This window comes from Ambystoma mexicanum, chromosome 8 (assembly GCF_040938575.1).
Source record: "Ambystoma mexicanum isolate Mex_15411 chromosome 8, UKY_AmexF1_1, whole genome shotgun sequence".
Lineage (NCBI taxonomy): Eukaryota > Metazoa > Chordata > Amphibia > Caudata > Ambystomatidae > Ambystoma > Ambystoma mexicanum.
In genome coordinates, this window is record NC_090929.1 from 1,056,126,792 (window position 1) to 1,056,151,402 (window position 24,611).

At 46.5% G+C, this 24,611-nt stretch overlaps 1 protein-coding gene across 1 annotated transcript in view; it reads left to right on the top strand.

Annotated features, from left to right (window-relative positions):
• The window catches only part of BMS1 (BMS1 ribosome biogenesis factor), a 798,176-nt gene that overhangs the window by 716,961 nt on the left and 56,604 nt on the right, over positions 1-24,611 (top strand). The window contains exon 21 of the mRNA XM_069611034.1: positions 11,884-12,059. Coding sequence (XP_069467135.1) covers positions 11,884-12,059 — 176 coding nt within the window. The remainder of the gene's footprint in view (positions 1-11,883; positions 12,060-24,611) is intronic.

The following is a 24,611-nucleotide window of genomic DNA, read 5'->3' on the forward strand; positions in this document are numbered from 1 at the left end:
TCCAAGAAATCTTTACCTTTCAAGCCCAGAGGACATTGACCTCTGGGCGCAAGAGCAACTCTAGCTTTCATTGCAAACGTACCCTTAGCTGCCTTTTTGCAAAGCTGCTACTTGGAGTTCAGTTCACACCTTCTCACACAACACTGTCTAGATACACATTCAAAAGGTGGCACACATGTGGGTCAAGCAGAGTTAAAACATCTTTTTGCCGCTGTACCTTCAAACCCACCACCTTCTCCAAGTACTGCTTGCTAAGCTATGCAAAGCATGTGATTCTAAGCAGATTCACAAGCTTCAGAAGGCATACATTACTTACCGTAATCGTATTTCTGATGCTTGTATCTGCTTAGATTCACGTGCTTTGCATAGACTGACATCAGGTGGTAACTGCGAGTACTGCACAGTTTATTTTCAAAGTTCAAGAAGGGACGTCGACTGCGCGTGTTTGTAATACTATCCCTACTGTGACGTGTACTGTACCTATGATCCTTCACGCTTCTAGGTCCCTCAGATTATCTTGTTTCTGACATGAAGCATGTGTGAGTATTCAGAAAAGTACAGATGATATATGAAATATGTATGCTTTGTCTACGTACCTTCAACTCCAAGAGGGGAGGAAGGGTGGGTGCTTTTGGGGAGATTTATCATGTTTATGCTTCATCCTCTCTCCTAGTGAGACCCCTAGTCCGTTTTGGTGGACCTCTGGATCTTTTTCTTTAATCCTGAATGAGCGGAGCTATTTTCCACTCATTCGTTCTTATGGGCTCTGTCTTTCGGAACTCACCTGTCCTATGGAGTCTACCTTCCTCCATATCTCTTTAAGGCATCTGTATTTTACATTTGAAGCACACAGCTCCTTATGGGCAGTGTTGCTGGAAACCCTTTGGGTTCTCCTTTGAGATGTTTTTCTTTATCCTAGGGTAACTACAGTTCTTAGATACTTAGTATCTCTCCTAAAACATTATATTCTGAGAGATTGACACACACCACCCTATGTGGAGTGCCAAGGGGATGCCTAGTATCTCCCTTCTCTCTGCTCATTTAAATTTAGAGGCGCGCCGGGGTGCAGCCCTTGGAGCATGCGCTGCCCTGACTGTCCCGCCACACCTCCGTCCCCTTTTCCGCATCTACAGGAACGGGCCGATTTCACCAGCGTTCCTGGGTTTGGCTTTGGCCATGTATTTCCATGTGCGGATACTTCTGTCTTTTTTGTATTTTATCATGAAGGTACTCGATCCTCGGGCGTCACGCTCCTCCCTGGCGCATGTCGACTTCCACAGGGTTCAGCAGGTGTGCATCCTGCGACGGGCTCTTGCTAAATTCAGACCCCCATACCCTCTGCCTACGTTGCCTTGGCCCAGACCACGGTTGGCAAGCTTGTACAGCATGCAACGCCCTGTCATTGAGGTCTCTGAAGAACAGACTAGACAGATGGAGAGAGCCCTTCCAGAAGTCTCCTCCAGAGGACCTCAAGGACTTGGGCAAACTTTGATCCAGGCCCAAGGTAGGGCATCTACTATCCATCGCACCCCGCAAGGGAGACTCATTTCCAAAGACTTGCCTGCGCGGGAGGGACCGTTCAGGTTCTCGCACCGGCACGTGCACAGAGGCTGCTTCAGCTACCGGCCTTCGGGCCGAGGGATCCTCGGATCCTCCCGGTGTCAGTGCTGAGGGACCGGAAGGTTCTTGTACCGGGTCTTCACCCAAGGGGCTACACCCTTGTACCGGCATTATGTCCGAGGGGCCACGCCCTTGTACCAGAAATACGTCCGAGGGGTGCCTAAACGTGGCTCTTCCGGTGTCCGGGCCGAGGGTGTCACACCTACCGGGGTCTAGGCCCAAGGACCAGGGTAGGCCTCGTGATCCACACTCAAGAGTCTTGGAGGAGGCTGGGCCCAGCGAGCCGAGCAACATGACGCAGGCAGCTCGACAAAATGGCCGCCGTGCCAGACATCGGCACCCGTCCGCCCTTCCAGGAATTTGTGGAGGAACGAGTGTCAAGGTGGGACTGGCCTCAACCAGATACGTGGTCTACAGCCTATCCCTCATTTGCGCAGGGCAGATTCCCTCTGCGTCTGTATGGGCAGGGCATGCAGCTGCTCCCGCAGCCTCCCCCTACCCCATCAATACCCCCTACCTCCCCTCCACCCTGTGAGGACAGGTTCTTTGAGAGGTTACTCGGGCTCATGAAGTCTGCTCGGATGGGGGTTATCCTCGGGGACGCCATCGGGGACGTGCTCCCTCCAATGCTTCCAGCACCTCGGGCTCCTCTGCCGGCGCAGCCTTTGCCTCTGGCCCCCCAGCCGATTCCTCATTCGGTCGGGTCTTTATCCTTCTTGTGGATAAGGACGACTTTCACCTCCTCCATTGATCTTGTAATGGCACTGTCGCTACCTATTTGGTTAAAAGGGGTGGTTAAGTTTGAAATCAATAATTCCTTGTGGGTTTTATAGAATTCTGCTACATAACCATCCGGACCAGCGATTTAAGGGTAGGTAGGAAATTTGATTGCAGCCCTGATTTCGTCCTCCGTGATGTCTCGTTCTAGAGTTTCGTTCTCTTCTACAGTTATGTGGGCTAAATTGACTGTGTGTAAATATTCTAGCTCATCCAAGGGGTAAATAAGTACTATTACACAGTATATGTAATCACAATTATCAAAACACAACACTATGCTTGAAGGTGCACAGACCAAAGCATAAACCTTATTTGGAACACCAAACAGTAGTTCTAGGGAAGTCAAACCTTTTCATACACATTCAGTATAGGTCACACCTATTCTTGGGGAGTAAACACCAATGGTTACTTTCACAATTACATTCAGTAATGCAAGGGCAGTAGACCCTAACAGTTGTACAGTGACTCTGAGTACAAATCGCATAGTCAACTGGACAAAATACTTTTGTGAATAGTGTAACACTTATGCAGTAAAATCCTATAACTACTTTTGTGATAACATACAGTTATACTAGGTGAGTAAAATCTAAGGATGTAATATTCAATTACAGGTGCTTTTGGGATCAGTGATAAGCAGTAACTCTTGTAACTTATTTTTGGATGGCACACAGCTAACTCAAGTTAAGTAAAACCCATCTACTTTTTCAATCTCACAAGGAATCCAGGTTAGATCTTTCCCATCTATACAAGTAACTGATGTATACCTTATAAGGGACAGTTGGAACCACATACTCTGTGTTAGATATCACAGGGAAAGTACACCCTAATGTTACACTTTACTGAATGACTCGGTTATTCTAGGTTGGCAACAACCAAATACAGACTTCTTCTGAAAAGGTTAGCAGCAAGTCAGGGGAAGCAAGACCCAGTTGGGGGACACTCATACAATTATCCTGCAAGAATAATCTGGTGAAACCAACACATTACGTTTGGGAAGAGGCACAACCTAATCACAGGAGAGTAATATACCTTCACATCTACTTTCTATTAGAATGGCAAAACAGTTTCTAAGGAAGAAAATGTGTTAACCACACTTTTGAGAATAGTGCCTCACACATCCAAGGTAAGTAAGAACTTGTAACTGTTCACTCTTAGAGTTACAGTTACCACCCAACTCTTTACAAGTAAGTAACCTTTAAACACTTATTTTCTTTTCTAGGCAAAAAGCCCATTCACTTAAAGTCTTTCCCTGGTTCTTGGAGCATGAGCGTTCTCAGAAGCAGAAGGTGGGTCACTAGGGACTAGTGACCAACAGTGTCAGAATAGGTTCTCAAGTTGCAAAAGTCAGAGTTCCTTAGGAAGACTGGGCAAACAGGTGAGTACTTTAGAGTTAGAAGAGGGCCCAGGGTCTTCACAGAAGAGACCCCTGCAGGTTTCTAGCAGTGGGACTTGCGAGATTCGGAAGACCGTTCACTGACGATGGCTCGAGGTCCCAGGGTATTGGGATATTGCAGCCCCGCAAGGACGCAGCAACGCGGCGGATGGCTCAAAATGCAGGTCGTCTTGATTATTGATGGGTCTTACCAGGTCCTGGGTCAGGGTCTCCTATTTGGAGTCCCCAGGTCGATTGGAAGGAAGGGTTACAGCAGGCTCTGGTTACACAGCAGGCTCTCCGGTCGCTGGAAATCATTTCTGCCGCTTTTCCTTCATCATCCTTTTCGGTTCCAGAGGTCGACTGGTCTTCAGCTTCCAGAAATGCAGTATTTAATAGGAACTACAGCAAACGCTCTGCATTCTCTCCCTGCATTTTACAACAAGGGGCAGTCTGGTTGTCCAATCAGGACAGCCACACCCCTCTCCCCCACCCCCCACTGGAATGTGTGCCCATTCAGGCAAGGAGGAAGACAAAGGACTGCAGAGTTTTGGACTCCTCCCTTGCTTCCTACCTTCACAGACAGATTGGAGCCTGGGCGGGGAGTGCAGGGGACTCCTGCTGAAGATGAAAATCACAAAAAGGAATTTCCTGCCCTGGATGTCAGGGGAAGGAACAAGAAAGGACAAGAAACACTAAAATGGCGAAAAAAGAAGACTGGGGCCATTTTAGTAAAATGAACACCCCTAGGTGCCTTTACTGCAGCTGGGAGCTCAGCCCGTGGGAAAGGTGCGCCAAATTAATACAAGTTATCACTGCCACCAGCCACTGAAGGTAGGCTTGTCCCTGTAACAGAATTGTTAGTTTTAGTGTGAAAGGGGATACATTTCATCTCCCCAGCACTCCACATAAGCGCGGTGTGCTGGTTTCACAAAATAAAATGTAAAGGGGATCAGAGATCCTTTCTACCCTTGGGGACTGTAGTTCTCTCATAGTTTAGCCACAGAAAGTTAAAAGGGGAGCCCCTAGGGCAACTCGGCAACAACAGGCACTTATTTCCAAAAAGTTGTTCAAGAGGATAACTTTAAAAAGCCACTATGGAGAGTCAAAGAATGACACCCATAAAAAGAGTAAAGATTCTGCGAGTGTGGAAAAAGGTTCCTACTCAGAGGCATAAAAGCAAAAAGTTCTGGGGTTGACCCAGATCAGGAAGATTTACCATTTCTATGAAAATATTTCCTAACGGGGAGGTGCAGCAGCGTGGGCGTAGCTTGCCCTGCTGACGGCACCTAACTGCAACACCCGTCAGTCCTTTTGTCAGAGTCAGCAGGACTAGACGCTTTGCACGGTGCATGCACGTTGTTTTCTGCGCAACTGTTTCCCTTAGACAATTTGTTTCTTTCAATTTCATCTTTTTCACCTCAAGGCAACATCAGTCGGTTTCTTATGAATGGTGTTCAAGGTTTTCCTGTGGCAGGCATTACATGGAGGCTGATTTCCATGTGCGCTGCCTGGATTGCTTAGGCCCTGCCCACAGGTGGGAGCCTACTCCACCTATGAAGCGGTGTCGCCCCGGATCTTTCGTAGAAGATTGACCCGGTGGATACAGACCGTTTGTCGCGTCATGGTCACCTAAACGAGTTTGTGACATCACCGGCTTCGAGATACCAGGTAAGTCCGGCACCCCACACAAGTAGGAGGGACACAAGTCCTGCAGCGGTTAGCCACTGCATCACTGGTGTCTGCTCCAAGGCCAGGTCAACTTATACCAGTTTAAACACTGAGGTACACCCAGGAACTTTGATCGGATCAGCCACCAAGGCCTCTCGGGCAGTTACCGGTAGAAACAAAGAGTACTCGTTGTCGAAAGTCTACCGGGGCTGAGGGTCCTCTATCTACCAGAGCTTTCCTGTTTTCACTGGGGTCTACTGTCAGGACCCGCATAGGGTCTTGAGAGAAAAAGGGCTCCGCCATGAGCAAGACTGTGTCTCTAGCTCCCCTTTTCAGAACCCGCACGACCTGTGAGGCAATTTTACAATCTTCTAAGAGTGTGACGCTGTTAAAGGGACAGCAAAAGACTTACTTTAAAATTGCTGCCAAGGACCAGGACAGACGCAAAGATTCCTCAATTTTGGAATCCCATTCAGCATAGGAGATTTCAGAGGTTTCGCCCCGGAATCTGTGCCTTCCATTGCCATAGTATTGTCTCACATTCTGCTTTCTCCCACAGTCATTGAGGTGGATCTTCTGAAGGCCGAATGATCGCAAGTATCAACTTGGTTGACATCTTACCCCATATATTCCTTATCCCTCAGATTTGGGGCGCCGCCTCCTGTCGGGCAACGACTTATCTGACGCTGTCAGCTTCATCCTCTTGGACTCCAACACCCTGCTTCCTGAGCGGATAGGTTCTTTGAGAAATGTCAAAGGAATATGCTCTCTGACCCTATAGTTAAAGAATCTGATAGTGAGGTAGTACATCAGACCATACCTACACCACATAATCCATCTGCGCCGACAGGGCCCCCCTATGACACTTCCGACAGTCCATAGAACTTCTGGTTCACCAAGCGTTCCGGCCCCTATTACATCTACCTCAGAGCCGCTACAACCGGCTCATCCCATTCCAGGATCAGTACTGTTGCCTCAGGACCCGGTAGAGGGGGCTTGGACATAGAGGGACACTATTGATGAGGGACGAGGAAGAGGCTTATTTAGCTGTAAAGGCCCAGAATGGTAGGATTTCAAGACTGCCTAGGTTTCCCAGTACTGGAAAATTCTGATGCAAAGCCTGTGTTCTTTTGGACATTTTGTCTCTCAGCAAGACAGACCAGTCTGGGATTCCTATACAGAAGGATGTTTTAGCCAAGGCCAAGTCCTTTTGGAAGAATCTACCAGAAAGAGGATTCAAGCTTGTTGCAGAGAGTTGTACTCCCCAAGCCTGTCATCTAACCCACAGTCTTCTCAGTGACGTGTTTTCAAAGTCTGCTCAGTCTACTTCGTTGGGCAACCAAAGTTCTGGTTCCCTCTCTAAGGAGTTAAACGTGTTGGCTGCCTATGGCAAGAACATGTATGCCAATGTGGCTCTCCATTTACACCAGGTAAACTCTGATGCTCTTCTAGCAGCAGCCAATTACCATTTATGGCTGGATATCAAGGATGATCAACCATATTTGCCTCAGGATAAAATAGTGGTTTTTAAGTTCAGACTAGTCGAGGCTAAACGGATAGCTCAAGATTTACAAGAAACCACAGTGAATCACATTGATACAGCAGCTAGGGCCATAAGTATTGGTGTCGACTTAAGACAGAGAGCTTGGGCGAGGGCTACCCATTTTAATAAGGATGTTCAGGAAAACATTCTAGGCTTGCCTTTTGAGGGGAATGATTTGTTTCACTTCTCAATGGACTATGAATTGAACAAAAGACCACCTCCACAATTAAACCATGTCGCTCATGGTTTTGATTAAAAGCCCCCAAACGCCTTTTCAAGCATACAGGCAACAACGCTGTGATTTTAAAAACAAGACCTTACCATGAGAGAAAGGGTGGGCAGCCTGACCGGTCGCCTAGCTCTCAAAGAAGAAAACTGCAGAGAACCTCTAATAGAGGATTCTTCTCTGCCGCTTCAACATCTTCTACAGATATGAAGAAACAGTTATGTATATGTCCGGATCTACTCCTCACCCTTTGGGAGGCAGAATTCTGAACTTCCAACACAGCTGGTGTACATCTCAGAGGATTCCTAGACCCTCTCTGTAGTCAACTGGGGTTACTGGTTACCCATTCCCTCCACCCCCAATAAACCTCCCCGGGCCTTCTCTCCCGCTGATTCAACTAAAATCAGACATTCTCTTTCAGGAGATTGCCAAAATTTTTTAGATCAGAACAATGGAGGACACTATCCCTCTGGAAAGAAGGCGCAGGTTCTACTCTCCCCTGTTTACTGTACCCAAGAAGAACCAGGCAAGCCTGCAGACAGTATTTGATCTTTCCTACCTAAATCTCTCCCTCCCCTAGAAATTATGATTATGCTATTCGGAATGCTCTGAAATGGTGAGATTGGTTGTGCGCAGTGGATCTGAAGGACGCATATCTACATGTACCCATCTATGCTGCGCACAAGCAATTGCTCAGGATTTCCCTTCAGTCCCCAGTGCTCCCCTTCGGTCTGAATGTCACACCCAGAGTATTTAAGAAACTGATGGCTCTCATAGCAGTGCACTTCAGAACAAAGGGAAATCCACATTTATCCCTACTTAGACAACAGGCTTGTCAGAGCAGAAACATGCTGTTAAGATGGATATCTAGAATATTGCCTGGTGAACCGATTTTAGGAGGCCACACCAATTATGGTGAGCAGAGAACTCGGAGAGTTTAGCCTAAACCCAATGAAGGTCGCAATGGAGAGCAGTCGAGGCTTAATCTCAGGAAAGTGTCAGTGGGGTCAAGGGCCCTCTGAGTCCACAGAGAATAGCACACTTATTCGGTTGTATACAAATAGTTATTTACTTAAGGCATTTAGAACACAGTAAAACATTAAATTAGCAGGTAGTACACAATACTCTATAATATAAAAATATACTATCATCATTAGACTCACTAAATGGACATCAGAAAATTACTTATAATGCAAAGGAAGTAACTACTGTAGATGCAGTTAACATGATGGAAATCTGTCACAAGTTCAACATTCTAACATTATAGGTAGTCCAAACCCTAAGCTAAACGTGCCTTGTGCCCAAAAGTCACAGTTGAGTTATTCATGTAAAAAGGATAAAATTGGCTTGTGGTGGTAATTAGTTTCAAACTCCTAAGGTTCTACAACAGTGTACTCAGGATAGTAAGTGCTCTCCTTTCTTCCAGTTCCAAGGCTAACCCAGGGGCAGGATACCTGGCCCGGGTTTGATGACCAGAGTTTAGGTGAGAGGGTGGAAGACGGAAGACTAAGGGACTTGTTCCCAATGTTACTTTATGGGAGAATGGGATGGGCGGGGGTGGCACATAGCTTGCTTACCCCCTGACTTTGTGGATCATCTGGGGGCTCAATCTTATGCATGAGTTGTGGGTTCTGGGATGCTTCCGGTCGGCTGGTAATGCAAGCTTCATCCCCTCTCCTTGAAGAAATGCAGAATTCAACGATGCAGGCCTCCTTCAGACACTTCACTGAATGGAGGAAGGCGACTTCCAGCAACGATCACTGTTTGCAGGCGACAACAGGTGTCCTTCCAGTTGCGGTCACAGCCTCTGCTTCAGGACAGGTTCCCTTGAAGGTGGGAAGCTGGAATTCAGGGAGCAGACTATTTTTGGCACAAGCTGATCACCACCATAATTCCAGACACGTTCGCAGAACGGTGACGCTTCCGGTGAGATAGCCCATGAGAGAGCTGTCCAGTCCACCAAGCAGTCTAGGGACACTTCTGAAGAGCTGGATTCTCGAGAAGGCATTGACTAGTTAGTCCCGCTAGTCCAAGGGCTGAAGCACTGTTTAGGGTCTTCGGAGATCAGGCAGAGGAGCATGGCTTTACCAGGCCAGACACAGGAAGGGATGCTGGGACACATAGCAAGTCGTTCTCAGATCTTCAGCAGGCTGCTCTGCTTAGAGGGATTCTGTGCTATTCTGCCTTATTATTTGATGGTCGTAGCTTGCTCCCATCTTAGAGTTAGGTTTAGATTAGGTGTTTTTTTTCTAACCCATTTACACAGTTTAATGAACGCCCTTGAACTGTGATCACTTGTGTCAGTCTTAATTTAACACACTGTGGGTAATAATCAGCGCTCGTATTCCGAGGGTTTGTAGCGCTATATAAATGCCAAAAAGGGGGAGGGGGATTCTAAGTATCCTATGGGGTAGGAAGGGAAAAAGGTGTCATAGGAAAGGGGCTACTGCGTCTCACCCGTCTACGTCCCACTTCCACTCCCCAAGGACCCCCCATCCAGGTGATCCTCCCGCACTGGTCCACCCCCAGGAACTGGATTCAATAGCGATGGCCATGTCCTGGCCACCTGGATGACAGATCCCCGGGGACTAGTCAGGGAAACACCTTCAGGTTTCTCACAGTAACAAGCTAGGGTGCTACAAAGTATCCCCCTTGCACTGCATTGTAAAATGCTGTGTGATATTTTAAAATACAAGAATTCAAAATGAAAACAATGTTTCCCTGTACTTATAGTCTGAAGGACCTATCAGTTTCCCCATAACATGTGAGCAAAATGCAAGGGAAGGGAAGTGAAGCTGAAGGCTCTACTTCCCTTCAAAAAGTCAGAACAGTATCAAACATGGAGCAAAAAGAATGGGGTTCCATAGGAAACTATGGAGGGAAAAGAATCTCTTTCCTAAAAATCAGCAATGGGGGACTGTTATGTAGAATTCTCATCTTGTGTGTAATTCACCCCCAACATTTTGGCCTGGACTTTTTCCACACCCTCATTCTTTAACTCTACCGTTGGGGACCTTTTTCAGCCCTTTTTGTTGCATCTTTTTGAAGTCATGCTTTCCCCCCAACTTTCAAGGCATCTGCAATATATTATTGCAGCACAAAGCACTTTTTGTGCCGTGTTTCTGAGACCTCTTTGTGCAAGTGTCCAGTCTTCAGAACAGTATAACCAGAGCCATTGACCGTGGACTAGCTGGACACAATCCCAACGCCGAAAGTTACCTCTGCACCCGCTGCCCCTGAAAACTCCATCGATTAGACAAAATCTAGTAGTAAGTGGACTCAGTGGATTCAGGAACCCCTGAAGTGGTTGTTGAAGAAACCTGTGTGGGGGGGAGAGTGGGAGGGGGAGAGTTTAGCATGCATATTCCTGCCCTCTCCCGCCATAGGTTTGCATGAGTATAAAGTCCTCACCCTATCTCTCCTTTGCCTGATTAAGATCTGTGGTGGCTTCGTAAAGAATCTGCCCGGGGCTGTGTCTCTAGTGGTGGGTCTGGGAGGGAAACCTATGTGAGCTTTACTTACTGTTTGGAACAGTTGCCTGCAGCTGGTGCTTTGTGGGTAGCTGTTGTTGCAATCTAATAGTAAACCCACCTCAGCAGTGTAACTTGAGAAACTGGTGGCTTTTGGGTAATAGGCCCCATTTCCCATTGGGCTGGTCTTAATTACTAGGGACCCTGCCCTAGGTTGATCTGTAAATTGGTCTACCTAATGTACTTACCTATGTTTAATGGTACTGAAATGCACTGTTTCTCTAATTTTCACTTGTTTACCACACACCATTATTTACAGTATTGTTTCCAACTTGACTAACTATTGCAGAACTGGCTCTAAGGGTAAAGTGTTGGTGTTCTATTAGTAGAATCCCCAATGATGAATGCATATATCTATATGGTAGTAGTTGTGTGATGATACTTATAGTTTTCATTTGCGTATATTGTATCTTAAAGGCCTAATAAATTGTGTATTTTTGTACTCTTCTGTATAACTGGAATTATTTGGAGTGCTGTGTGTGATTAATTGTAACCCTAGAAACCCTATAGCACTCTCGCACCCTCCTAAGTCCAAGCCTTGCTACTCTACCTTCACTGGGTTTGGCTAGACATCAGTGCTGTTCCTGTTCACCATAATTGGAAAATACATCTTAAAATGCACAAAAGGCATTGACTTTTTTTGTTGATGGTCGCTTGATTATCTATAGATCTATGTAACACTCAGTACTAGCAGTTAGCCAACTGTATTAACTTTAACAATTGACAGATATGTGAAATGATTTTTTTCACAGAATAGCATTGGGGTCAGCGGAGAAGCTTGGATTAGAACCAGTAGTCGCCAGTCTTTGGAATAGCCACTGGAGCCAACGCATCTACTTAATTAGTGTACATTTGTATATAATGTATTTCACTTACAAGAGACTACTTTCAGTTTTCTTGAATGTATTTATGAAAAGATAGCAAAGCCCTCCAACAGGCACATTAGAGAGAGGAAAAAAGTATGGCCATGTCCGGTACAAATCACTTGGCTTGATTTAATTTTGAAAAGTTGAATCTGCTGACGCTTGTAATCACTTTCTGTAGAGCCCCTGGGCATCTTAAGAACATTTTCAATAAATGAACAGTGTGACTAGCTATCATGGTCAAAGATGTACTCATCCATGTTCCTTTTTCTGTGGCTCAGATATTGTGTTCATTCGTACTTGGTACCCAGTTTCTGTGCCAAAGTTTTACAACCCAGTGACCTCACTCCTGAAACCGACGGGCGAGAAGGAGAGTTGGGTGGGCATGAAGACTACCGGACAGCTGCGGAATGAGCTGGGTGTGAAGCTGCAGCAGAACAAGGATTCACTGTACAAGGTATGTTGTTTCCATGTTTTTTTTTTATATTGACTTCTAATGGTATTTTCAGTATACAGTTCTGAGCATTTTAGAATATGAACATGAAGCGCAAATTGAGTAATGCATTATTGTAGCATCCTTTCTCTTACAACATGTGCATGGTGTTCAGTTCTGGAGGGCATATCTCTGCATCAATTTAAATAGATTGGAGACCACTCTTTCTCCTAATCATATAACTGAATAGCTGAAATCCAAGTAGTCTGCAAGAGAGGTGAAGTTATGCTCTGAAACATTTCAACCCTTTAAATGTATAAATACAATCCTAGATGTAAGCATATTCCAGTGGAATTGTGACACTGAGTTATTATGAGAATAACAGTTGGCTGGAGAGGTTAAAGAATAAAAAAATAAGTACTTGTATCTGCTGTCTCCTTTTCTCTATATTTATGGGATATCGTCCCTGGGAAGGAGCTAGGACCACAGCATGATTCCAAGTAGCATTTTCATTGAACAATTGTTGTGATATGGCGCGTATGCAGACACAGCCCTTTGCAAACTTCCCTTGCATCTGATTTTGGTCCCAACTGCCAGTCATTCCATCAGCGTGGGTAGGCAGGATCTTTGGGAGCAACTGCGTGACTTTGTGCTGTTGGTTCATATTTTCATATCCATGATAAATCTTCCTGACCTTTGTTAACCCCAGAACTTTTTGCTGGACTGGTAGATTATTGTTCCCTATACCTCAGTGAGCGAGAAACTTTTTCCACCCTCCGAGTCTTTTACTCTTTTTATGGGTGTCATTTTTAAGACTCTTCATAGTGCCTTTTTAATTTTATCCTCTAACAACTTTTCGCACATAGTACCTCTTGGTTGCCCTCGGGGCTCCCCTTTTACTCTCTCTGGCTAACCTTGTGAGAACTACAGTTCCCAAGGGTATTAAGGATTTTAGGTTCCCTTTTTACTTTTTATTAGGTGAGACCAGCACCCCCCAACTTACGTGGAGTGCTGGGGGATACTGGGTATCCCTTTCTCATTCTCAATGTAACATTTATGTTACAAGGACATACGTACCTTTAATGCTTGTTGGCTGTGAACCTTTTTATTAATTTGGTGCACGTTTACCAGGGGCTGTTTCCACAGCCCGATAAAGGCACCAATGGGTGCTCATTTTACCAAAATGGCCCGGTCTTCTTTTTGCGCCATTTCAGCATTCCTTTTCCTTTCTTGTTCCTTCCCCTGACATCCAGGGCAGGAAATTCCTTTGTGTTAATTTTACCTTCGGCGGGAGACCTTGGGCAAACCTGTCCAGGCTCCACAGTGTCTGAATGCAGGAAGCAAGGGAGGAGTCCAAAACTATGCAGCCCTTTGTCTTCCAGCCTGCCTGTGAGAATCCAGTTAAAACTGGGCAGCTGGCTGTCCCGAAAGGACTGCCAACTCCCCAAGTTTGAATGTTGCATGGCTGTTTGATTGGCTGGGTTCCTGCTTAGAAGTCCAATCCTGGAAGCTGAAGGAGGTAGTCTACTACTGTGACCAAAACCGAAGAGGATGATGAAGAAAACACTGCTGAGATGATTTCAACACGGCTGAAATGATTTCCAGCCAACGGAGAGCCTATGGTGTAACCAGAGCCTGCTTTTACCCTTCCTTCCAATCGACCTGGGGATTCCGAGAACGACATCCCCAATCCAGAGCCTAGTGAGACCCACTAGACTCGAAGACCTGCATTTGAGCCATCCCACATCGTGCTGCGACCCTGCAGGGCCGCAATACCCCAATACCCTGGGACCTAGAGCCATTGTACTCTGCACATCCTTCCAAATCTTATTGAAACTTTGTGGGCATCCTGCTGACCTCCAGAGACATGAATAGAGTCTGAAAAGTCCCCTTTTCAGAGTGCTGGACCTTGCAAACAGCGAGAATCCGACCAGTGATATTCTGTCATCTTCTGTTCTCCTAAAAAGGAAAAGGCACCAAATCCACAGAGCCACATCCAGCCATGAGAAAACTCTTGCCTGGAGCCTTCTCCCGGGATCCCTGCTGCAAAGGTCCTACCAAAGTCCGGTCTTCCGTCTTCTTGACAAAGGAATCCATCGACTGGGTTTTTGGCTGCAGATACTGAAGTCTTCCTGCTGCAACTCTTCTTCTGTGCTGACTCGGGTATTTTACCTACCTTAAGCCTTTGTGATTTGTATATAGCTTTGAGGTGTTTTCTGTGATTGGTAAGCCACTCATCCAGTTCATTGCGGAATCCTTCTAGGGTGTCTTCTCAAGTCCCTGGACCCTCAACTAATGTTAAAGTGAAATACTTACTTGATTGAACAGTCTTCCTCTGGAACTCTGACTATGCCTGCAACTGAACCCTATCTCACCCTGCCCACAGCTGGCACCTAGGCCATTGGGGTCCCTCTACTGCCTCTGAGTGAACTCATGCTATAGAATAAGGGAAGGTCTGGATAAGAAAAGGGTTCTGCCTTGAAAAGAATAACAAGTGTAAAAGTAGTTGGTTGATAACTGTAACTCTGAGAGTGAACATTTATAAAAGTTCTTACTTACCTTGAATGTGTGTTCCACTATTCTGAAAAGTGTATATATTATGTTAAATTACTAATCTGTGAATTGGTTGTGCCTCTTCTCCAAAAGTAATGCTGTTGGTTACTTTACTATTCCTGTTAGGGTAAATGTATGAGTGTCCCCAATTGGGTCTTGCTTACCGTGACTTGCTGTTAGCCTGTCCAGAATAAGTCTGCCTTAGGTTATACTTACCTTTTAAGTTGCTTATAGTCCCTTTAAAAAGTATATAGGTTTTACCAGTGTTGTAGAATTGTCGAGATATTGGCAATCACCACACTATCTGAGATGTTGACATTGGCAGGCGCACTTCCACAGGAGTATGAAGGGAGGATGATAGAGGTGGGGGCCAGAGGAGTAAGGAAGCTTGTATGCCAAACGGACCCAGATCAGGACAGAGCCGCATCAGGGGAGACTACGCAAGCCGAGCACCTCAATTCAGGATAGAGATGCAATCTAACCAACCCCACTAACAATTTCCCCTTCTGCGTACACCTCTCAAGCTCCAAACCAAACACAACCAAAACCTACAGCACAACAAACCACACAAATTTCACTACATTGCAACAACAAAACAAAAACACACATAGACTTGCACAACTGTAAACGATGACTACCAGCTACAAACAACCCAGGGCCAGCCAACTGACCCACCGGGCTGAGGCCGCCAACAGCACATCACTGCTCGCTTCCTCCCACTAACTCAACCTCCCCTCCTCTTTCAGAGCCGCCGGAGCACCAGGGGACCATTCCGGTGGTGATGGTGCGTGGTACAAATGTCCTTTAACATAACTAATGACCTTTAACATTAACATGTAAACAAAAGTCTGTACCCTTACTGGTTAAAGATTGTTGTACACAGTCTGGTATCTGTGGGGGACAGAGATCAATAATTCAGCCTGTCCTAAGGATTTTCAAAGGTTGGTCTCCCAAGTGCGAGATACAAAGAGTGAATCTATAAGTAATAACCACTCACTGTATAAGCGTGTTAAAGTATTGAGACACGGTGGTTTATTTTCTGTTCATGTGAATCATGTGATATGTAGACATTAACATACCTTGTGTTGGCTGTGTGCCATCCTAAAACAAGTTAGTTATTGCTTACAGTAATCTGTATTGAACAGATCTGAAAAGCAAACTGTAATAGTATATTACATTATTAGGTATTATCTGCCTAGAACAGCTGTGTGCCATCATTGAAAACTGTTCTTGGGTGTAGCTAACCTTGGTCTTCCTTGAGCCATCCTAAAATAGTGTAATATGTGCTTACTGATCTTAGAGACTGTTTCACTGAGCTAAAAGGTAAGTGTAATTGTTTATTACGTCAGAAGGTCCAACTCCCCTAGAATAACTGTTATCCTTAACCAGAGCTATAGGTTATTACTGTTCCTTAAATAAGTTTTCCACTTTTCTGAAAAGTACATATTCCAGTTAACTTACTATGTGATTTCTTGCTGAGTGTCACGGTACCACTGCTAGGGTCTACTACCCTGTATTACTGTAAGTAATCCAAAAGTAACTATTGGTTTTGGCTTCCCTAGAACTACTGTTAAGTGTTTTGAATAAGGTTCTATGCTTGGGTCTTTGTACTTTAAAGCATAGTGTTGTGTTTTTATAATTGTGGTTATATATAATGTGTATTTAAATCAACCCTTTATTTTTACAATACATAGTGCCTCAGTGTTTCTTTGGACCATTTCTTTGTACTGATTCTACAGCCCTCTCTCCCTCCTAAAATAAGCCTGGCTGTTCTGTCTATGCACCCCTACTCGGGTGTGCAGCCTTATACTAAGAGTGGAGTATTGTGCTGTCTCAGTTGAAAAGTTTTACTAAGCCCTTAATTGGACTTCAGAAAAACTGTCCTAACAGCTGGGAGGGGACATTTTTCTGAAGTCCTCTTTGGGGATCCAAGACCACCACAGGGTGCAAGGTTTCCACCATGGTAGACTAAACTCCCACAATGGTAAACTTATGGGATTTTACTCTTGGGAGGAGAGAGTGGTTGGTACTAAGTTGCAGCTAGTCCATAGAAGCACACAATATATGGACTGTCTTAAACCTGTCCTCTGACTCTGCTTGCTTTCCCTCTGTTTTCAAAACAGCCACGGTCATCCCTCGCCTAAAGGAGCAAGGGGCTGAGTTGAACCTACCGGCTAGCTTTCTCCCTGTATGTCTCCTTCGCACTATAGTACTCAAAGGGGTTGTGTTAGCCGTTTTAGCAATTTCTTACACATCCACAACCTTCGAGACCCCTACAAGCAGGTTTCTGCTCCTGTCACTCCACGGAAACTCCTCTCATGAATGTGTCCAACTTCATTACCTCTGTTAAGAACTCCAACCTATCCTCTATCCTAATTCTACTTGACCGGTCTGCTGTCTTTGACACCGTCAATCACCCTTTTCTCCTTAATATTCTTTCTTGAGATTTGTGATCAAGCCCTTGCCTGGATTGAATCCTACCTTGCACCTCGACAATTCTGTCGCCTGGAGCAACACCACCTCTCAACTCACTCCTCTGTTGGTGTTCCACAAGGCTGTGTCTTGGGGCCACTCCTATTTACACTCTACGCCTCTGCTCTTGGGGCACTAATCTCCTCCCTTGGGTTCTCATACTATCTCTCGCGGATGGCACCCAGATATTCTTCTCTTTTCCTGAACTCTCCTCTGATCTCTCTAACTAAATGTCCAACTGGCTCTGCCATTAAATATTGGATGGCTTCACACTCTGATATTAAACTCTACAAAAACATAGGTGCTCTTCTTCCCTGCAAAAAGCTTTTTCATCTCTTCCTCTGCCTTTCCAGTTCCCATCTGACACACCCCCCTACTCTTCTTCAGCTAGAAACCTCAGTGTCATCTATGATCCTTCTCTACTTTCATCTTCTAAACTGGAACAGCAGCTTGCCTCAACCTCCTAAATATTAGGATAATCAAGTACCTCCTTCTATTCAACAACACCAAGCATCTCTTAACCATTGTGTCTCCTCTAAACTGGACTACTGAGCCAGCATCCTCTTTGGTCTCCCCAACTATGTGTTGTGTCCTCTCGAAATGATCATTAACTTTGCTACCGGTCCGTCACCGGGCTGGATGGCTGCTGATGCAATACAGGGCCAGATTTGTAGATCTTCTCCTGGTTCCTAAATCTTTCCACGGCAAGGCACCACTGTATGTATCCACCTCTGCAAGCCTTCTTGTAATCGCTGCTCTGCCTCCTAGACGGACATTGTGGCTCCTCGCCCTACCTGTGCTTCCTCTCGCTTCCGCTCCTTCTCTCTTCTTGCTCCACTTGCATGGAATGCTCTTACCCAGGACATCAGCGAAAGTGTCCATATGGATTTGTTCTAAACAAAGTTAAAAGCCTACCTCCTCGCCTCAGAGTTAACCTTTTCATCTGCCTGCTAGCTAACATTTTCCCTCGCCTCTAACCTGCCCCTGTCCTTCACTTCCTCTGCCTCCACTCTAGCACTTCACCCATCATGTTGCATTCCAGAGCACAGCAGGCCGTACTAAAAATGTCGGCTGAGCAGCGAAGAAAAATGGCGGCTTGAGTCGGGAATCTGGCCCTGGCATAATATTTATTGCTTAAAGATCCTGCTGCTATTGATATCTGCAGAAGATTGCGGCAGCAGATGGTGCGGCGCACGGAAGGGCCAAATATCGCCTTGCTCCGTGGGACGACGGTGGAACCCGCTCTGCTGATTTAGCTGCCGGCGCGTAGAAGGAGCTGACCTGTGATCCTGCACAGAGACTCTGTCTGGAACTGTGGGTGGCCGGCCCACTCCAGCACTGCCGGTGAGCTCCTGAGAGGCGGGACACAACCACTGTGACCTGTATCTGAGGGGGACCCTATAACATTTATTCAACATTCATGTGAAATAAGGCATATTTTAGTGTAAGGCTGAGAAACCGACTGGGAAAAATGTCCCCTGGCCAAGACCATTTGCAGCAAGCTTCTGTTGAAGAAACATCATGACTAAGGGAGCCAGCAAGAAACGTGGCCCTATGGACTCATTTACTATCTCCCCACCCAGAGCCTCGGGGTTTGGCATCCTTGCTACATGTGGAGAGTCCAGTATAACACCAGGAGACACTCGGGGCGACCAACTGAATGCTGCTATGCAAAATGGCTTCATGTCGGTTAATATCAAATTGGACGATAGTGTTTCAAGCATCAGCTCATTGAAATCCAAATTTGAAAAAGAAAAATGGCTGTATAACCGAAGCCGAGACTAGGACTGGGGAGGGTGGAGGACAAGGTGGTCCGACGCGACTGAGCCATAGCAGACCTGAGCTCGGAACTGGGCAAGACGAAGGGCAATGGCGGTTATCTGGAATCACGTTTCCGATGCAATATACCTATCTTGAGGGTACCAGTCGTCATGCAAAGGGCCTATGGAGGAGTTCATAGAGGTTTTATTGAAGAAAGTGTGTGTATAGGAAGTGTTCTACGTGTACATTTTAGTGGAGCGTGCTCATTGTATCATGGCCCCAGCGCCCAAGCCTGGAGCCCACCCCACGTACCATTATAGCAAAAAATGCTTAACTACAGGGACAGATTTGATCCTGAAGCGATCCAGAGATAAGGGTACACTCTGTGTTGAAACCAACGATATACATGTCTGCCCGGACTTTGCTGCTGGGGTCCAGGTCCTTCGGAGATCGTATGACCCGGTGAAAAGGCTACTTGGAGCAAGACACGTCCCATATAGCTTGATGTTTCCAGCCATGCTACGGATACAACATGGAGGCCACGCACACTTTTTTGAAAACCCTTCTGATGCCATTGCCTATGTTGAGTCATCAATTCCCATCCCACCACGGGATTGTAGAAACAACCGTAGCCCAGATCCGGGAGAGGGAAATGCACAGGCAGTTGGAGGAGTTTGATCTGGAAATCCTTATGTCTATATCCTTGTTTAAAACTGAATAATGCAACATAACACAGGACTATTGTTTTAAGGTGATGCCGGACGCAAGGCTAGATGGCTGCCATATGCCAGACTTTGCTGCTCCCAACGCACCCCAGGAGTCTTCCACTGTTGAATTTGGATGGCATCATCATGTTGGGGGAGATGAGGGTGGGATAGAGGAGTATCAACCAGTTGGGGGAGTTGATCGGGGAGGTGGGGGCTGACAGTGCTGTGAAAGGTTATGAGCATCTGGTTTACGTGAAGGGGCATCAAAGGGCGGAGGGAGTTATGTTAAAAAAAGTTGTCAGTGATGATACTAGTTTGACATATGCGGTTCGATCTACGGTAATTGAAGGGTGGCATGTGAAAATTAGGCACATGTGAAAAGGTAAAATTAATGACCTGCAGTATCCGTTGCCTTAACCCCATTAAGGCATGAAAGGTCCTATCGTATTTGGACCGTCACTGGCCCAAAGTAGTAATGCTACAGGAAATGCGCGTTCAAGGGCCTTTCAACAGGGAGTTTGCACCCAGATGGGAGAATCAACGGTGTTACACAGAATACTCGACACATTCCAGGGGGTGCTTACCTTGATACACTGGGCATTGCGCTTTCAGGGGGGGGGGAGCATCGGCCCACACGGTCACTATGTGATAGTAGGGGGAAGACTGTTGGCATGATGGTAGTATTGGTAAACGCATACAGCCCAAATATAGATGACACAGGTTTTTACGGGGACCTGGCTGAGATACTCAATGTACTGGACCGATCCAAGACCACTCAGCTAAGTCTGATCGGGGCAGCGCCTATGGTCACCCAGCTTATGGCTCCAATTGAATTGGTAGATGTCTGGAGAGATTGAAACCCAGGGGTTGCCGAGGACACTTGTTACTCGGCGGTCCATGACCGACAGTCCAGGATAAATTGGTTACTGTCCATTGCATGGGTGACACGGGTGCAAGATGTTGAGATTCACTGAACTGTTGAGATAACAATACGATGGAAGGGATCTGCTGTACCTCGGCCACTGTGTAGGATGGCCCCCTCAATAATGCAAGACGCTGATTTGCGACTTTCATTACAGGACAAAACTGAGGGTTTCTTTGAGGGTAATGGGGGTGGGGGGGGGATCAGTGCCTCATTACGTTGTGGTGTGGAAGGCCTTAAAGGTATGGATGAAGGGGGAAATGATGTCCACGACCGCCAGGGTTTAAAGGGAAGTCTGGCGTATAGTTAATGAGACTGAGATAGAGCTGAGAAGATCAGAGAATGAGTATGGTACTACAAAAGATAGGGCACTCTTATGCTTGATCAAAGGAAACTTATTAAGTTCTGTGATCTAGTAGACAAAGAGATCCGATGCATGGCAAGACCTTCCCAGGCATGCAGTTATGGAGAAGCAGACAGACCAGGTTGTTTCTTAGCCGGGGATGTTCGGGGCGAGAGTTACACAACATATTTCTGCCATTAAGGGATGTGCAGGGACATACAGACCACGGTCGAGGGCATTAATTGGGAATTCCGAGATTATTACAAGACCTTTTATGCTAACATTGACCGATGCTCTGAGGACGAGATTGATCGGTATATCCATGATGTTGCTCTCCTAGCTCGGTCAGTGGAGGTGCGCGCTGCCCTGGACTTGCCAATTACAGTGGAGGAGGTTGCAGACGCAATGGGAAGATCCCTGTTCAGACCGCCTGGGCGTAGAGCTGCATAAAGAACTTGGGTTGATTCTTGCACCACAAATGCTTAAATTATGAGAAGAATCATTGGAATCGGGTAGGCTCCGACCAACATTGTCCGAGGCCATCATCACAGTGCTGCTCAAGCCAAACAGACGGCCACAGGACATGGCCTCGTACAGGCCATTGTCTTTGTTCAATACAGACGCTAAGATATTCGCGAAAGTATTGGCCACTCGACTCTTGCCGCACATGTCGATGTTGGTGCATCCGGACTAGTCGGGATTTATCCCAGACCTCTCGACTGCGCTTAACCTTGGGAGGCTGTTTGGCATATGTTGCAGATTAACCCATGTTCCAGGGCAGTAGCTGCTTCCCTTTACGCCAAAAAGGCATTTGACTCTGTGTCCTGTAAATTTCTGTTTGGATTTCTGCGACACATGGGGTTGGGTACATACTTCAATGAGTGTGTGCAGCTTTTGTATGCGGACCCCGTTGCTAACGGCAGAGTGTCAGCAGCCTTCCGACTGGGGCGTGGGACTTGGCAGGGGTGTTCTCTGTCCCTATTATTCGCGTGAACAATAGAGACCCTTGATGCGTGAGCGACATCGTCATTGAGGGATCCGAATAGCAGGTTCCGCCACAAATTATATTGTTATACGCTGATGATGCGCTACTATATATCCGAGATCCACAGAGGAATATGGGACCAATACTGGAAGAGGTCTGTAAATTTGCTCACTATTCTGGCAGAACCTACAGATTTGCTGGTGTTCCGGTGGGTCCCTAGCAGGTTTAAATACTTGGACATGATGGTATCTCGCTCACACCGATCCCTATACGTTGATAATCATGGGGTTTAGCTTGACACTCTAGCTAATAAACTACAACTATAGGCCTGATCGCCAATGTCATTGTACGGGAGGCTGTCTCTACTCTCCTGGCAGTCCCTAAGTTATTATATTACTTTAGCACCATCCCGATATGGCCCGGAAGAGCATTTTTCACTAAGCTGCGATCCCTGGCTATTGAGTGTGTGGGGCAAGGGTGTGGCTCAGATGTGCCTGGAGGGATTAGTGGAACCATATAACAAAGAGGGCCTCGCAGCTCCTAATTTTGAGTTCTATTACATTGGTATACCTCGTCTCCCGGGCAGATACAACATGCCCTCAGTGCAGCACTGACGAATCTTAACTCGATCATCCTTTCTGACAGACATGCAGATGCATGCCCTTTCGATCAAGTCCGCACAACAGTGAATGCATGGTTGAGACTATTCAAGAGATTAGGGGTCACTGCAGGGTGAGCCCCTTATGGAATTGCTCAGGGCTCCCCTCGACATTCCACCTAGACATCCAAAGGGTGTGGGATGTTGATAAGTGCTTGGTCCTACGAGACCTGTTCCGCAAAGGGTGATTTATAACGCCAGAGGAGTTTATAGCAAAGTTAGGAGGAGGTCCTATTAAGATGCTGCAGTATTACAGGGTAAAGGCTGCGGTCCTCCGGCGATGGCCGTCGTTCCTGCAGGAGCCAGACACGACTGTCTGCTTGGAAGCAGTGGCATCAAGTCGAGATTCTAGGAGGATGGTATCTAGGTTATATCGAGTAGGTCAAGAAGGGCAGAATACAGTAAATGGGACATGGCAAAAGTGGGAAGCCGCTCTAAATATTGAAATAGAGACGACCAATGGCAGAGATGGTACAGATTAATCAAAGATATATCACTAAATTTAAGGTTTCGACTGATACAATTTAAAGTGTTCAATCAACTCCACTAAACACCAGAGCGTATTGTGAGAAACCTGAAGGTGTCTCCCTGCCTAGTCCCCAGGGATCTGTCATCCAGGTGGCCAGGACACGGCCATTGTTATTGGATACAGTTCCTGTGGGGGCGGGGGGTCACTTGGATGGGGGGTCCTTGGGAGTGGAAGTGTGACACCGACTGGTGAGATGTTATCCCCTTCATCCAGCACCTTTCCCCCATCCTACCACGTAGGATATTCAGAAAGACTACCCCCGCCCCCCCTTTTCCACACAAACACTTTTGCACACCACAAAAGACAACAGACTAATACCAGAGCTACAAGGGTCAGGCAAAGTCAGGCAATTGACCAGAATCACACACGCACCTACCTGACAGCCCTTTCCCTTCCCAGCAGGGATAAAAGGTGGAGCACGAGAGCACAGGACGAGCAAGGCAGACCGCACGATGGCTCAACTATCCAAGTACGGCAGTGCAAGTGGAGGAGAAAGGGGGGAGAGAAACGAAAGGTGTGACCAGGAGAGAACCGACCTTTCCCTTTCCAGGCCAAGCCCGCGAAGCCTCCATGGAAGGAATTGTAAGACCACGAACAATAGCCAGTGTGCGTTGCAGCAGATTTCAACGGTACACAGGGCCCTCCTCCGCTGATAACCAAGCCGGGGAGAGCTGCTTGCCACCATGGTACCATCCTTGACTCCAGAGACGAGAAAAGCCAAGTGGTTCATCACAGCCGGTGAGTCGAAGGGAGAGCCGATAAGAAACCAAACTGCTTTGAACAAAGATAGCAAACAGCTAATTGAAGAAAGGTACAAAGAATTGTTAATACGAGAGGGGAAAACCAGCTACAGAGGAGTCTGGCACCACATGGATGCTCACTCGAGAAACTCTGGGCGATTACCCTATTGTCGAAACTTCCATTACCAAAAGACCTTGGGAACGGGGCGAGAAAGGGGTCTAAGTGGTCATACAGGGGTCTAGCAAAATCCTCTGTACAGTCGAAAGTCTTTTGACCAGCAGAAAATTGTAAAGCTAAGGGAAGTGAATCCCTCATTGTAAGAAAGTAGAAGAAATTGTGTGATGGGCAAAAGTTGGTAAGAGTGAGCCCGATGGAAAGGGGCGAATCCTAAATTCCCAATGAATGGTGTGTTGACAGAGGTGAACCCGACAGAGGGATGTCCACAGGGAACTATTAAAGACATTAAGACTCGTCAATGCAAGGAAAGCCAAAGTGAACTCTACGGAAGGAGGCTGGCGTTCAAGAGGGATCTGAGCCCGGAAGAGGGGGGCCCAGGGGTGGGGTGAAAAGTCATCACCCATCGTCGAAACAAAAAGGAACTTGTTTATTTTTTAATACATCGGGTCCACTGAGGCAAGAGACTTTTAAGAGAAAAGAGACTTGACCATCGACGGTCCTGATAGCTGAGAACGTAACTGTTGTCTCGTGCTGGGGAAGCTCAAGAGTGTGCAGTGCTCAGAAGTCCCACCTTCTCCTGTGCTCAAAACATGGGGAAGGGAGACCTCTGGCTACCACATACTGATTTAGCATTTTTGAACACTTCTTTTTTGTGAAGCCTATCCCACACTATTTTTGTATTTAATTGTAAGGACTGGCAATAGTTTTTTTTAGTATAGGCCCTTTTA